Source organism: Malus sylvestris, chromosome 4, assembly GCF_916048215.2.
Source record: "Malus sylvestris chromosome 4, drMalSylv7.2, whole genome shotgun sequence".
NCBI classification, from domain to species: Eukaryota; Viridiplantae; Streptophyta; class Magnoliopsida; order Rosales; family Rosaceae; genus Malus; species Malus sylvestris.
The window spans coordinates 11,928,484-11,945,449 of record NC_062263.1 but is presented as its reverse complement, the minus strand read 5'-3'; the positions used below and the strand labels follow the sequence as shown (position 1 = coordinate 11,945,449).

At 36.9% G+C, this 16,966-nt stretch overlaps 2 protein-coding genes and 1 long non-coding RNA gene across 3 annotated transcripts; all 3 read right to left on the bottom strand.

Moving 5' to 3' along the window:
• Positions 1-5,467: 5,467 nt before the first annotated feature.
• Positions 5,468-7,835, bottom strand: LOC126617771 (uncharacterized). Its single transcript, XR_007621522.1, has 3 exons — positions 7,241-7,835; positions 6,251-6,284; positions 5,468-5,660 (listed from the first exon to the last, which is right to left on the bottom strand). It is a non-coding gene; the product is annotated as an uncharacterized LOC126617771 (long non-coding RNA).
• A 3,750-nt stretch (positions 7,836-11,585) lies between these two features.
• On the bottom strand, positions 11,586-12,368 carry LOC126618121 (uncharacterized). The gene has a single exon (XM_050286214.1). The coding sequence runs from the start codon at positions 12,366-12,368 to the stop codon at positions 11,586-11,588; it is 783 nt and encodes a 260-aa protein (XP_050142171.1).
• A 445-nt stretch (positions 12,369-12,813) lies between these two features.
• On the bottom strand, positions 12,814-15,758 carry LOC126617770 (uncharacterized). The gene is made up of 3 exons (XM_050285819.1): positions 15,668-15,758; positions 14,676-14,709; positions 12,814-13,682 (listed from the first exon to the last, which is right to left on the bottom strand). The coding sequence occupies exon 3, from the start codon at positions 13,680-13,682 to the stop codon at positions 13,137-13,139; it is 546 nt and encodes a 181-aa protein (XP_050141776.1). The 5' UTR covers positions 14,676-14,709; positions 15,668-15,758; the 3' UTR covers positions 12,814-13,136.
• Positions 15,759-16,966: the final 1,208 nt, after the last annotated feature.

The following is a 16,966-nucleotide window of genomic DNA, read 5'->3' as shown; positions in this document are numbered from 1 at the left end:
ACGAATGCGTGGGCGCAAACAGAACGCAATTTGGAGTTGTTAACGAACAAAGTCGAGGACAAAATTGTCAATTAATTATTTTCATGAAGGCTCCAGATTTTTGAAGCTAAATTTAGAAAGCCACGTGTGTGGCTGAGATGGAATGGAATGAAAGATGGTCGGTGGGGATGGAAAATAAAAGAGAGAAATGAGGGAGAGGTGAGGACGAATGGAGAAAGGGGAGAGGGTGAGTGACCAATGGGAAAGAGAAGAAAGGAAGAAAAAGGTTAGAGTGAGGGAGCACCAGATCACCTTTGACCCGGTTCATCCCCGTCGACCCGACGCGTTCTGCAGCAATTCCGATGGATTTCCGTCAATTTTCCACCAAATTGGAGCCATTAACCACCTGGAAAATTCTCACTGGCCCTTCTTCTTCAATTTCCACCCATGATTGACGGGTTTTTTACCCTAGTTTCATAAGAACACCCACGTCGGCTCTGAGGGTGCACGACGGCAAATCCGCCATTCCTGCAATGGTTTCTTTCAATTGTCACCACCAATAGCCATCCCCTGAGCTCAGGAAAAATGCCCAATCATTGGTTGGAGCGTCGGATTTGATTTGAGGACAAATCAAGAACACTCAAATTATAAGGTTCCGGCGAGTTCGTGGCGATTTGAAGCTTTTCCCGGCCAAATTGGACTTGGCCACATGTATAAAACTTGCTCTACTCATTGAGATCTTCATTTCTATGAAGTTTGAGAATTTTTAGAAATAGTTGATTTTTCAGGCGAGTTGGGGCGGCCTACCGCCGTGTACAGCGATTGCGGACGGCAGAGACCGACGGGTGACCGGAGAAGAAGGTATATTCTGTTAACTTTAACGAAATATTCCAAAGGTGTTAGGTAACGCCGTTACCATTTAACGGAATGTTCTGCCTATTTTGACGAAATATTCCTAACGCCGTTAGGGTTTCCGTCAATGTGCCGTACATGTGCCAGTGCATGGCCAGCGCATGAGGGCGTGTCCGGTGTCCAAATTTTTTTCTAAAAAATTGTGTGGGTTCGTATCATCGAGTAGATCACTTTCGTATATTCAAACCTTACATTTAAGCAAACTATGAGGAGTTATTTCTAAATTTCGTATATGTGCTAATTAATTGACGTAAAAATAGTTGAATTGCATATAGGTGAGACGTACCCCAAGGACAAGCGTGGACAAGCGAAGCTAGGGGCTACGATCCTGCTACTTATTAGTGAGTGGGCATTTGTTTTATTTATATATATATACACACACACATACACAGTTTCCAGAAACGTTTTTATATGGAATTATGCTTTGCTTATTACACTTGTGAATTGTATTGTGTGATGTTGAGGAGACTCGGGTAAGCTTCTGGTGAGTATCATATGATTGAATGGGTTGTATTGCATTGGTATACATACATTTATTTAGAGCTCATCATGGCTGCACCCCAGTATTTATGCTCCCGCCCGAGGCTAGGGCCAGCCTTCACGTGATTGTTCACCTCCTGCACCGCACACTCACCTTGGATCCAAGTCTGGTGCCAGTCTGTCGTACAGACCACAATAGGTGATTCCGACTCGTAAGTGACCCGCAATTTATCGCACAGCCTTCACGTGATCGTAGCACTTAAGCATACATATTTATACCCAGCCTGTCGTAAATGTCACATTAGGTGACTCCGACTCTTGTGCTAGCCTAGATTGATAAGCTATAGATCCAGTCGTACAGGTCGCGCAAGGTGACTCCAACCGGCATACTATTTTATATTAATTGCACATTTGGTTTACATCTTTTAGTGTTGAAATATTATGACATGGCATATCTTAGTTTTCGCTAGTCTTGTGCATTGGTTTTCATACCTACATAGTAGTATTTTCTGGAAACTATATGGGTTTTATGTAGAGGGGTTATTATGTTCATAAAGATAAATACGTTTTCAAACACTTTGTTTTTTCCCACTTACCCTTCTATTTTGCGCCCCTCCAGGTTCTAGGTAGCTGTTTATCTTTGGTGGCTCACGAGGACTACTCGGCGGTTCTGACGTTCCATTAAATATTGTAGGGATCATCTCCCGGTTTGTATAATTAGTGTTTAGTTAGTTCGACTGCACTTTCGTGTTACCTATGCTCTGATATGTGTGTATCATATACTTGATCACTTTCGCACACTTATATTTTATCTCTAGTTAAATAAGTTTGGTTTTGGTTTTTATTTATTCATATTTTCTTAGTATTATCACTTATGTTGCGCACTTGGCTGCTTCACCCTCACGTGACGGCCAGCATGCCTCGACTCCGGTCGAGGTGTGTCAGTTTTTGGGTGAATTTTGAGTTAAATTTTTTTTTATTTTAGTCGTTGGATTTAAATTTAGGTAGTTAAATCTTTTTTTTATCGTTAGATTTGATTATATTCGATCTCAGCCGTTAGATTCAATAAATATATAAATATAAAACTAAAATAGTTTGAATGTGGACCGTTGGATGAACCAACGGCCCAACTGATTGTGGCCGCTAGATCATAAAAGAGCCGTTGGACTCAGTTACCCATCAGACATCAGGCAGACAACCCCATGTGGGTGGGCCACATTCTTTGGCTCTACAAAGTTTTTTGGGCTAAATCTTGGGGGGAATTTGAGTTTTTTTTATTTATTTTTTTTTATAGATTTTAACACTTAACTGTGTTAAAACTCAATTTTAGGACACATGTTGGAGAGAAATTGGGGGGGGGGGGGGGAGGAACATAAGGGAAAATTTAGGACTTACTCCAAGGGTTGGAGTTTGTCTAAGGAGCTTGGCTGGGAAGGAAAAATAACTCATCTTTGGAGAAGGTGACATCCATGGTGACATATATATGTTGAATAGATGAATGATAACACCGACAACCTTTTTATTGGGACTAAAGCCAAGGAAAACGCATTGCACTGCATATGGATCAAGTTTGCTTCAATGGTTTTAGGAGATGAAGAGTATTGTGAGAGAAGGAAAATTTATGATGGTAACTGTTGTAGGTGAAGCTATTCTATGGTGATAAAGCTATTCTATTCTTTTTGTGGGGAAGAAAGACGTTGAAGAGGCATGGATGATATTCCCATGAGGAAGAATAAGCGGAGCACCTTGACAGAAATGTAGCCCAGGAGCGACGGCATGACCTTCTGCTTTTGTCGAAAAACCTGCAAGGGCGAAGCCACAACAGCGCAAGGAGATGTGGCTGCCTTTCCAGTCTTCGAAAATCCATATAAAGAGTGAAGAATCTGCCCATCCTGTCGTCAGAAAACCACATGAAAAGCCATTGCGTCGGTAGGCTGCCCGTTGCAAAAGAGGTAGCTCGTGTGCGAGGAAGAAGAAAAGAAAAGAAAAGGTGTGCTTTAAAAGAAAAACGTTGGACCGAACAACGTCGTTTTCTCCATTCCTTATAAATGAAACGTTGCATTTTAGTTTTTCTTCTTTCTTTTGTTGCTTTTCTCCATTTTTTTTTTTCTTCTTTCTTTTCTTCTGTTTGACTTGGTCCCTTTGTTTTTTTTAATGGTTTGTCTTGGTCCCTCGTTCTTTTGGTTGGATCTTTTGATTGGTCCCTAATTAATTGTTTTGGACGTGATATTAAGACTTTCAATACTTAAAACTACCTTAATGTTGATTTTTCTTTTATCACAAACGATAATTTCTACAATAAGGGGATGAGTGAGTGAATTAAGCCTTACATTCATACTCAAATTTGAATATCTTTTTCTAGTCATCACTACTTTTAACGAATTTCTGATGTCACTTTGAGGACTTGTTTCATAATGTCTAAAAACTTTGTGAGGAAAATGATATTAATGTTCCTAACATAGAGTATTTGCATTTCACAGCCGGAAAATCAAAATTCAAAGCTCCAAGACTCACAAACTTACATTACTATCATGTGGATCTCTATTTTCAAGTCCTTGGTATGCAACTAAAATAATTGAATGGTTGCTTTAATGAGATAAACATCGAGTTACCAGTTGCAACTGCTTAAGTAGCGAGAGGGTTTTTTGCTATGAATATTGTGAAAACATCACTGCGTAACAAAATGAGAGATCAACGGTTTAGTGTTAGCATGGTTGTTCACATTAAGAGAGATGTTTTTGCGATTGTTTACTATCTAAAAGGATTTGGTTGTCTACATTTTATAGAACCTTACCTTTTTAAATTTCGCCCCTCCTTCTAACAATTCCTGGTTTTGCCATTGATAACTGTTGATGTCTCCCGAGGGGGAGGAGGGGGGTGACAGTTTAAATTCCAAAAAAATTAAATTTATGCTGGGTACTATTTTTCAACCGTTTAGATTTCATCCAATAGCCTACATTCGGTCTGCATGCAATTCGCAAAGCTCGATCCGCACCTTAGAAAACACTTCCTTTGCATGAGAATTTGACCCTAGGCCCAATCAAGTGTCAAAGCGTCAGGACCTTCAAATATGGAGAAAGTGCGGCGCATGGAATTCAAAAGAAAAAAAAATTAAAAATTAAAAAATAATAATAATAAACCCTTAATTATTGATCTTTAACCATGTGTAATGCATAATGCATTGCCTCTGAATTCTTAATTTAAATGTTTAACCCTTGCTGTGCTATGCTATGGCCAATAAATTTGGCCGTCTTTGACTTTATTCTTAAAAACAATAATGTTATAGCTGGATGGCATAGCGTCTCATTCGAGTTTTGATTTTACTAGTATTTATATCACCAATGTTTTAAAAAAGGAGGCATGAGCGAGACGTCTCATGGATAGTCCCGCTTAGACGAAAATCTTGAGGCCTGAGGCTATATATTATACACAATTATATATAATATATAAAAATATAATACTTTGTAAAATAAATATTCATTGTTCACTAGTACAAAAAACGGTTTGCAAGACGCAAGTCCTTCGTCGCACAAAGTCAAAAAATATCGCGCAAAAATTAGCCCAACGAAACCTTCGTCGCTCACTAACTGTCGCGTCAAGGCAGTGACAACAGTGTTTATGCGACGAAGAAGTAACATGTGTTGCGCAAAGTGTCTTTGCACGACGTAGGAACCTGCATCGTGCAAAGCAATTTTGCGTGACGCAGGTCCTACACTTTGCGTGACGCATGTTACTTCTTCGTCATGCAAACCTTTGTTTTTTTTAATTGTTTTTTTTTTTGGCAAAAATATTTTTATTTAATTTTTAATAAATATTGTAATTAAATTCTAAACAATAATTAATAAACCAAGAAAATGTATTTAATTATAAAATATATGAAAATGTACATACAAGATGTCCGAACAAAAAAGAAAAAACTACAACAAGTGGTCTTCTAGGTTTGATACATCAGGCTACTAGGTATAGGTTTGTCACGCCCCAACCCAAGGATTAACGTAAACCTTGGTTCAGAACGTGAATCACACCTTAATTATAAGTTTAACTAATATAATTAAGAATGTGACATGAAATAAAAGAATGTATAACTCGCTTGGAATAAAATTAACTGAATAACAGATTCATTATTGAAAGTTTCAGCCAAAATTACAACTTATGAACTACTGAAAGTTCACACAAAAGTAGTTCCTTATTCAAACAAGAGAGCAAAAGCCAACAAGCTCATCTTTTTATTTCTTCTACATAATTACACAACAGACAGCAAGTAGACTTTTAGGTTTCTGGTTCTATACCTGCAAAATTTCGTTAGGGTGAGCTTAAAATGCTTAGTAGGGACATATACCTTCATTACTAAAATAATAAAGTATAATTAAGATAGCAGAATTAAAACCAAAATCAGAATGGTGCATAAGTATGCAATGCAAATGCCTTAATTATACCCGTTAATCCACATAACTAAACACCCAGACCTTGTACGTCCCATTCCGTACTTATACCACTTGATCCCGAGTGTTTAAATATATGAACTAACCCCCATCCCTAAACATCCCCGAACTCCCTTTTTTTGTTAGTCATCTTGCCTAAACTCTTCGTCTCCAGTCCCGAATTACCCTTAAAGAATCTGTGCACTGTGGGCTCGCCTGAGACCTGGTACCTACTAAGAGTTTGGCTCAACTACACAAAACTAATAGTCACCACCTTAGATTCCCGAAATTCTTTCTGACAATCCCACTTTACTCCCACATCATGGACCCAAATTTCATTTTGAACATTCATTATACTCAATTACCCAATAGAAACATGCATATCAAACTTGTATATGTACTTAAGTAAGAAATAATTAAATTCATATATATATAGAAGGTTTCCTAGAACCCCCTACCTTGAATTCGATTAATTTTGCTTCTCTGAAGAACCTAATCGGAACGCAAAAATACAACCAAAAGCATAAACACAAGTAACACATATTAGAAACCAAACTAAGTGTTCAACCACAAAATTGATATTATCTAAAGAAAGTACATAAATTCTGGAATCTTAAGACTCAAATATTGTCACTCAAATCAAGTAAAAAGGACTAGAAAGGAATCTGGGAAAGAAATTAGGTGTGCTAAAAACAGAACTATGCATCTTCACAGAATCTGCAGAAAAACAGCACTATTGAACCAAGTTTAGACTCATTTTCGAACCTTCAAAACTAAACCAAATCGTGTAATATTACATGGGTTTTGAAGTTCGTGTTATGTACTTTAAAAGCATATAAAGTTTGTAGAAAACGGAGCTCTAAATTGGAAGTTATGCTAAAAGAAAAATGGAGTCTTGAAACTGGAAACCCAGTTTTCTGCTGCTGTTTGGCAGCTCGCGACCCAAGTTTAAATAAGGTTTTGATCAACCAAAACTCAATGGAACTGAGTGAAAATAATTGGGTTACAATCATGGACATATATATTTTCAACACAATAAAAGTTTTCTCCAAAGGAGCACATAAAGACCTATGAATTAAGAGCAAAATAAGACCACTAGAAACTTGAGTTTTCTCTGAAATTTTCTGCAACTTACATAACAGTACACTTCCAATTCATAAAACTCAAAATGTTTCCAAGTAATCCAGAAATCATCTATACAACACCCAAATATAACATGACTCGACATTAACAAGAAATTGACTTTTTGAACCAAACCCTTGATCAAGAAATTTGATCTACACACCCAATCCGAATTACCCAACTCTAATTCAAGTTCAGATTAGTTCATTGTACAATAGAAAACCCTAATTAAAACTAAGAATTCCAAATATATCTCATGGCAGTTTCAATTCAACTAAGGAAATTAAATTCGAAAAATCTAAATAATCAAGGAACAAGAAGTTTACCCTTCAAATCTCTGAATCCTTCCTTCACAATCACGTTCTCTAACTCTCAATTTCTCTACCCCTTTTTCGATTTTTGATGCTTTCCCACTTCTCTGCAACCCCTTTTATAGTTTCTCTAATCCTACTCACTCCTATCAGAGTCTTGATAAAAAACTAGCTTCCTAGGTCATCCACCTCCTGCTTATAGACCTCTGTGTCTCTTCTCAGTTCATCCTCTGCTGAACACACTCCTTGGTGCAATAGGAGATGAACAACTCTCTATGACACACTCCTTTGATCAATCAAAGGTCGACCTATCACAAGGTGTCCTAATCTCTATCCGATTTTTGGTATGAAGAAAGAAGATTTTTTTCCTAAAGATATGGAAGCCACCTCCTCCCAGCTTCCTTGTTTCCATCTCTCTGAAAGGAAGAGTATGGAAGGATGGTCTTTTCCTTTCTTTTGTAGAATATTATTTTATTATTATTATAATTTTTTTTTTTTAACAATAATAGGAAATCTCATAAATAAAAAAGTATATTATTAAAAGCTATTAAACAAATAAACACTAAGTAGACTAAAATTTTGTATAAAAACAATTATAATCACACTGCACTCTTAATTAAACAAGGGATATTACAATCTACCCTCCTTAAAAGAAATTTCGTCCTCGAAATTTAAACTCACCCGAAACAATGAAAAGTTCTGGATATTTCATACGCATTTCCTTCTCTAACTCCCATGTAGCTTCCTCTACATTGCCATGTTGCCATAAAACTTTAACTAAGGGAATAGTTTTTGTGCGTAGTACTTGCGTTTTGTGATCTTGTATTTGAATCGGCCTATCTTCAAATGATAGTTGTTCGTCCATTGTGAGTTCTCCCCAGTCAATTACATGAGACGGATCTGGTTCATACTTTCTAAGCATAGAGACATGGAACACATTATGTATGCTTGAAAGTTGAGGAGGTAGTGCTAATTTGTAAGCGACTTCGCCTATTCTTTCCAATACTTCAAATGGTCCAATAAACCGGGGTGATAATTTTCCAGACTTTCCAAACCTTTTGATTCCTTTTCGTGGTGATACCTTAAGAAATACATTATCACCAACGTCAAACTTTAAGGGCTTTGTCCTTCTATCTGCATAACTTTTTTGTCGACTTTGAGCCGTTAAGAGACGCTGTCTTATGACTTTGATCTTTTCAGTAGTCTCTTGTACATAATCGGGTCCTATTAATGCCGTTTCCCCTACATCTGTCCAACATAAAGGTGATCGGCAAGGTCTTCCATACAATGCTTCATACGGTGCCATCTGAATGCTTGATTGATAACTATTATTGTAAGCGAACTCTGCTAATGATAAATGATCTTCCCAGCTTCCGCCAAAGTCTAAAATGCATGCTCTCAACATGTCCTCCAAATTTTGAATAGTTCTTTCTGATTGCCCATCTGTTTGTGGATGAAAAGCACTACTAAAGTTGAGCTTTGTTCCGAAAGCTTTTTGTAAACTTCCCCATAATTGAGAAGTAAATTTAGAGTCTCTATCTGACACAATCGAAATAGGAATTCCATGTAATTTTACTATCTCTTGAACATAAAGTTTTCCAAGAACTTCTGTAGAATAGGTGGTTTTAACTGGTAAGAAATGTGCTGACTTGGTCAGACGATCCACAATAACCCATATCGCGTCTCGTTGTTTTGGAGATTTTGGTAAACCTGTAACAAAATCTATTGTTACATGATCCCATTTCCACTCTGCTATGGGTAACGACTGTAGTGAGCCTGATGATTTCCGATGTTCGGCTTTTACTTGCTGACAAATGAGACATTTTGCAACAAAATTCACTACATCACTTTTCATACCGTTCCACCAAAACTGACGTCGAAGATCTTGATACATCTTGGTTCCTCCAGGATGGATTGTGTAAGATGAATAGTGACCTTCCCGGAGAACGTCATGTCTAAGATCAGAAAAATTTGGTACGTACAATCTATTCAAATACTTCAATCCACCGTCTGCATGCAGTTTCCATCCTTCAATTGTCTCTCCAGTTGAAATTTTTATTCGAATGGATTGAGATAGAGAATCAGTTTGTTGTGCATCAATAATCCTTCCAACTAAAGATGGGTGGGTAACTAAATTACATAAATATGCACAACCTTCTTGTATTCCCACATGCAACTCAAAATCATAAAGGCATTCTATCATCTTTGACTTTTGATAACACAAATTAGCCACAAATCCTTGAGGTTTTCTACTTAAGGCATCTGCTACAACATTAGCCTTTCCTGGATGGTAATGTAAACCAAAGTCATAATCTTCTAAATATTCCATCCACCGTCGTTGCCTTAGATTTAACTCTTTCTGTGTGAATAAGTATTTCAAACTTTTATGATCCGAATAGAGTTCAAATCGTTCCCCGTACAAGTAATGTCTCCATGTCTTCAATGCATGAACAATGGTTGCCAATTCCAGGTCATGTGTCGGATAATTTTTTTCATGTGGTTTTAGTTGACGAGAAGCATAAGCAACAACTCTGTTTGATTGCATCAAAACACATCCTAGTCCACGTAATGACGCATCCGTGTAAACTATGTAGCCAACTCCTGTTTCAGGAATGATTAACACAGGAGCGGTTGTCAATCGAACTTTTAACTCTTGAAATGATTCTTCACACTCATGAGTCCAAACAAATTTAACTCCTTTTTGTGTCAACTTGGTCATTGGAGCAGCTAATCGAGAAAAATCTTTAATAAATCTTCTATAATAAACAGCCAAACCTAGAAAACTTCGTATCTCATGAACATTTTTTGGTTGATTCCAATTCAACACTGCTTCCACCTTTGAGTTGTCCACTGCAATGCCTTTATTTGAAATAACATGTCCTAAAAATATTACTTCAGTTAGCCAGAACTCACACTTACTTAACTTGGCAAACAATTTATGTTCTCTTAATGTCTGTAAAACGATTGACAAGTGTTCTTCATGCTCTTCCTTAGACTTGGAATAGATAAGAATGTCATCAATGAAGACAATAACGAATTGGTCCAAATATGACTGGAAAACTCGATTCATTAAGTCCATAAATGCTGCTGGAGCATTTGTTAATCCAAACGGCATGACCAAAAACTCATAATGTCCATATCGAGTTCTGAAAGCAGTTTTTGGTATATCTTCCGGCTTTACTCTAAGTTGGTGATAACCAGAACGAAGATCAATCTTCGAAAAATATCTAGCACCTCTTAATTGATCAAATAAATCATCAATCCTAGGCAAAGGGTACTTATTCTTTATCGTGATTCTATTTAGTAAACGATAATCGATACATAACCTAAGGGTTAAATCACTCTTCTTTACGAATAAGGCGGGAGCACCCCAAGGTGATGTACTAGGCCGAATAAAACCTTTCTCTTGAAGCTCTTGAAGTTGCTTTTTGAGTTCCTTCAATTCCGCTGGTGCCATACGATATGGAGGTATAGAAATAGGTGATGTTCCTGGATACGTCTCAATGGAAAATTCGATTTCTCTAATAGGTGGTAATCCTGGTAAGTCTTCTGGAAATACATCAATGAAATCCCTCACCACAGGAATAAATTCAATTTTGGATTCACTTATACCTTCTGCAATCATATGAGCAATTTGTCTCAAATAATTCACTTCTCTTTTATCCAAAATCGAATCAGGTTTTGAGACCTTTGTATCACCATAGAAACTAAACTTTTTTCCATCTGGGGTTGTCATGGTTATCAATTTCTTTCCACAATCAATAATAGCTCCAAATCGCTTAAGCAAATCCATTCCAAATATTACATCATAATCCAACAAGTCCAACAACAACAAATCGCAATCCAATTTATGATGTAATATATCTATTGTGGATGATCTACATACTTGATTTACTTCCACACAACTTCCCCAAGGAGATCCAACCAAAAATGGACGTTTTATAGATTCAGACTTTAACTTGAGAATGGATGCAAATGATGTAGATATAAATGAATTCGTAGCACCAGGGTCAAACAATATCCTAGCTGATGAGTTAAAGATTAGAAATGTACCTTCCACTAATCCTGGATCTTGTTGTTCAGCTATTCGACCAACAGCATAAACTCGACCCTGAGCAAGTTGTCCGGGTCTCCTAGCACCTGACGGTGCCCTAGGTCTCCCTGGTGCAGGTTGTCCTCTTGGACGTTGTGCCTGTTGATTAATAGGTCCTTTAAATTGATTCAGTGGAGGTTGGTACGGAGCACGATATGGTGGTGGTGGTGCATGGAATTGTGGTGGTGGAATTCTAGGTGCTTGGTTCATTTGCAACCTTGGACATTCCCTTTGATAGTGTCCTAATTGCCCACAATGAAAGCAAGATCATCCTCGGGTTTGACCAAAGAGTGTTTGAGTTTGTTGAAAGCGAGGTGGAACAAACCTTGAGCGTTTACTACTTGGCCCTCCACCTGGGTTCTTATACTCCAAAGCTCTTTTAGAACCTAAAATCCTCTGTTCTGCCATTAAAGCACGATCAACAATCTTAGCATACCTCTTCAGTTTAAAAAGTTCCACTTTTTCTTTGATCTCTGCTCTTAATCCTTCTTCTAACTTTGTTGCTTTAGTAGTCTCATCTGGAATCATGTAAGGTGCAAAATGCATTAATTCTTCAAACTTCGACACATATTGTGCCACAGTCATTTCATTCTGGCAAAGATTTGCAAACTCTCTAGCCTTCATGGCTCTCATAGTCTCAGGGAAATACTTCTCCAAAAATATAACCCCGAATGTTGTCCAAGTTGTAATTTGAAGATCAGGATTAACTAGCACGGATTCCCACCAGTGATAAGCTTGTCCTTCCAGGTAAGTACAAGCAACTGTTACTTTCAGATTTTCCGGAACCCTCTGATCATTCAACTTTCTCTTGATCTGGCGTAACCATTCCTCCGCTTGCATTGGGTTTGGGTCACCTTTAAATATTGATGGTCGGGTTTTGCGAAATTCCCCTTGAATCCTCATTATTTGATCATTTTCTGTTCCCTCATGAGGTTCATGGTTATGTTGATTTGTCTCACGAATCGCTGATGCCATATCGTGAATAGCTAATAATACTTCCATATTATTATAGTTCATACCATTATCGCCAAGTCCTTCTACTTCCGCCATCTCTATAACCAAAATTTGAAAAATAAATCTACCATAATCATATGTAAATTAAAACAACTTAAAGAATAGAGAACTTAAATAGAAATAAAACAAGAAGTCTGTAAGTTCAATCATGACCAAGCAAATCAATCAAATAAGAATAAATCACTTAAAGAAACTTGATCACATTCGCTTATAAAATATAACTTGTAGCAATATCTTAAGAAATAATAATAAAACAACTAAAACAATCATTCAAATAGACAGTATCCTACCTTGAATACAAGCTACCTTTGTTGGAATGCAATACTATGTTACATCAAACCAACCAATAGTTACTTTCCCTTTTCATACTTGTACAAAAGATGTGAAACAAGTCTAATTCACCCTTCTTTTGTTTTTCTTTTCAACTGTAGTTCAATCAACACAGAACCAAACAAAACAAAAGAATACAATCTCAAAAGTATAAGTCAGACATTAGATGCATAAATGAAAATAAACACACCTATTATACATTGCTAACCTATTGGTTATAGGCTAACATCAGTAGCTACACTTAATTTACAAAGCTTTCCCAAAAGCTTTAAGAAACATGTTTCATAAACTATAAAAGTACATTGAAACTTCTGTTACGAACAGCAGCAAAAATGCATCAACGCCTATCCTTTGAAGGCTATTACTTCTCCCAAAAACATCTAGAAGGCTGCACACTAATTACACCAAAAATCAGCCATTCATATCAGCACTTCACTGCAAAATATTTACACCAGTCACTTCCCAAACCTGAACTTAGTCTTCATTTAAATCGAACTGTCGTTCGGGAAGTCCAACAATTTCAGAAGGTTCAACAGGGTCCTCTTCAGGGTCCTCTTCATTATCAAACTCAGAATTGATGTAGACAACAGGTGGAGGAGTAACCGATGGTGCAGGAATAGAAACTACACTATCAGATAGGGCTTCCGGAATTTCTGGTACTCCTTGAGCTGGAACTTGAACTGGAACCTGGGCTAAGTTAACACCTGGCGGAGGCCATATATTTCCACCTAAAGCTGTCACATGGTTCATCACATCACCATAAAGATTTTCACTGGACTCTATCTGGATACGGTATTGAGTCTTGATGTTCAGCGACTTGTTTATATGCCTAACTACTTCCCGTTGCATCTCTGGCCTGTAAAACATTCTTCTATGGTTGCTTTCATAGGTATCATACACCAACTCCATAAAGGCTTCATTACGAAGGCGTGTATGGTACAGATCTTCATTATAAGGTTCTAAACTGTTGGGTCCCAGCTTAAATCCACCCCATGCATCATTTCCATTTGCAGGATGCATCTAAACATCAACATATAAAGTTAGAAATCAAATAACAAATAAACACATACGGTTAAACTTAACCTAGAGCTCTGATACCAAATTGTCACGCCCCAACCCAAGGATTAACGTAAACCTTGGTTCAGAACGTGAATCACACCTTAATTATAAGTTTAACTAATATAATTAAGAATGTGACATGAAATAAAAGAATGTATAACTCGCTTGGAATAAAATTAACTGAATAACAGATTCATTATTGAAAGTTTCAGCCAAAATTACAACTTATGAACTACTGAAAGTTCACACAAAAGTAGTTCCTTATTCAAACAAGAGAGCAAAAGCCAACAAGCTCATCTTTTTATTTCTTCTACATAATTACACAACAGACAGCAAGTAGACTTTTAGATTTCTGGTTCTGTACCTGCAAAATTTCGTTAGGGTGAGCTTAAAACGCTTAGTAGGGACATATACCTTCATTACTAAAATAATAAAGTATAATTAAGATAGCAGAATTAAAACCAAAATCAGAATGGTGCATAAGTATGCAATGCAAATGCCTTAATTATACCCGTTAATCCACATAACTAAACACCCAGACCTTGTACGTCCCATTCCGTACTTATACCACTTGATCCCGAGTGTTTAAATATATGAACTAACCCCCATCCCTAAACATCCCCGAACTCCCTTTTTTTGTTAGTCATCTTGCCTAAACTCTTCGTCTCCAGTCCCGAATTACCCTTAAAGAATCTGTGCACTGTGGGCTCGCCTGAGACCTGGTACCTACTAAGAGTTTGGCTCAACTACACAAAACTAATAGTCACCACCTTAGATTCCCGAAATTCTTTCTGACAATCCCACTTTACTCCCACATCATGGACCCAAATTTCATTTTGAACATTCATTATACTCAATTACCCAATAGAAACATGCATATCAAACTTGTATATGTACTTAAGTAAGAAATAATTAAATTCATATATATATAGAAGGTTTCCCAGAACCCCCTACCTTGAATTCGATTAATTTTGCTTCTCTGAAGAACCTAATCGGAACGCAAAAATACAACCAAAAGCATAAACACAAGTAACACATATTAGAAACCAAACTAAGTGTTCAACCACAAAATTGATATTATCTAAAGAAAGTACATAAATTCTGGAATCTTAAGACTCAAATATTGTCACTCAAATCAAGTAAAAAGGACTAGAAAGGAATCTGGGAAAGAAATTAGGTGTGCTAAAAACAGAACTATGCATCTTCACAGAATCTGCAGAAAAACAGCACTATTGAACCAAGTTTAGACTCATTTTCGAACCTTCAAAACTAAACCAAATTGTGTAATATTTTACATGGGTTTTGAAGTTCGTGTTATGTACTTTAAAAGCATATAAAGTTTGTAGAAAACGGAGCTCTAAATTGGAAGTTATGCTAAAAGAAAAATGGAGTCTTGAAACTGGAAACCCAGTTTTCTGCTGCTGTTTGGCAGCTCGCGACCCAAGTTTAAATAAGGTTTTGATCAACCAAAACTCAATGGAACTGAGTGAAAACAATTGGGTTACAATCATGGACATATATATTTTCAACACAATAAAAGTTTTCTCCAAAGGAGCACATAAAGACCTATGAATTAAGAGCAAAATAAGACCACTAGAAACTTGAGTTTTCTTTGAAATTTTTAGCAACTTACATAACAGTACACTTCCAATTCATAAAACTCAAAATATTTCCAAGTAATCCAGAAATCATGTATACAACACCTAAATATAACATGACTCAACATTAACAAGAAATTGACTTTTTGAACCAAACCCTTGATCAAGAAATTTGATCTACACACCCAATCCGAATTACCCAACTCTAATTCAAGTTCAGATTAGTTCATTGTACAGTAGAAAACCCTAATTAAAACTAAGAATTCCAAATATATCTCATGGCAGTTTCAATTCAACTAAGGAAATTAAATTCGAAAAATCTAAATAATCAAGGAACAAGAAGTTTACCCTTCAAATCTCTGAATCCTTCCTTCACAATCACGTTCTCTAACTCTCAATTTCTCTACCCCTTTTTCGATTTTTGATGCTTTCCCACTTCTCTGCAACCCCTTTTATAGTTTCTCTAATCCTACTCACTCCTATCAGAGTCCTGATAAAAAACTAGCTTCCTAGGTCATCCACCTCCTGCTTATAGACCTTTGTGTCTCTTCTCAGTTCATCCTCTGCTGAACACACTCCTTGGTGCAATAGGAGATGAACAACTCTCTATGACACACTCCTTTGATCAATCAAAGGTCGACCTATCACAAGGTGTCCTAATCTCTATCCGATTTTTGGTATGAAGAAAGAAGATTTTTTTCCTAAAGATATGGAAGCCACCTCCTGCCAGCTTCCTTGTTTCCATCGCTCTGAAAGGAAGAGTATGGAAGGATGGTCTTTTCCTTTCTTTTGTAGAATATTATTTTATTATTATTATAATTTTTTTTTTTTTAACAATAATAGGAAATCTCATAAATAAAAAAGTATATTATTAAAAGCTATTAAACAAATAAACACTAAGTAGACTAAAATTTTGTATAAAAACAATTATAATCACACTGCACTCTTAATTAAACGAGGGATATTACAAGGTTGGGCAAAGTGGCTGGGAGGTCGAAGGTGGAGCAAGATCAAGTGCTGGCATCGAGATTTGGAGGCCGAACATCTGTAAGGCTCGTAAGATCATGCTCATCTTCTCGTCGTAGGCCGAAAACTAGGCTGCAATCTAGGCTTCCCGAGCATCCCCGGCTGCTTCCTGGGCCGCACTGAGATACTAAACTGACACTGATGACGTCAATGATGCGAGCACTTGGGACACCTTAGGAGTAGCCTTAGTAAGGGGTGTAGGCTCCCCAATCAATGGAGCACTCATGGCTGAAACAGTAGGTGCTGAAAATGCTAGAGACGCATTGATCACACCCCGACGACGAGTGATCAACTGTGACATCTATACAATTTTTAAATCATAAAAATATAACATTAGAAACTAATTCTTTCTTGCATTTGAAACTAATCAATTAGCAGGCAAAGTAATATCATATCCTTTCTTGCATTTGTTCACATATATATAAAGCAGTATTGCATACTAATTCAAAAGTAGTTTTGGTTGATCAACACCAAACACATGGTTTACTTGAAATAGCTGAAACAATAAATATAATCAAGGCAAGGCAGCTATACTATACACAGAAGCTCAATGAAACTAATACAATTAACATGAATTAAGCAACTGCAATGTTGTGTTGTGTTGACCAACTGAACTGATCG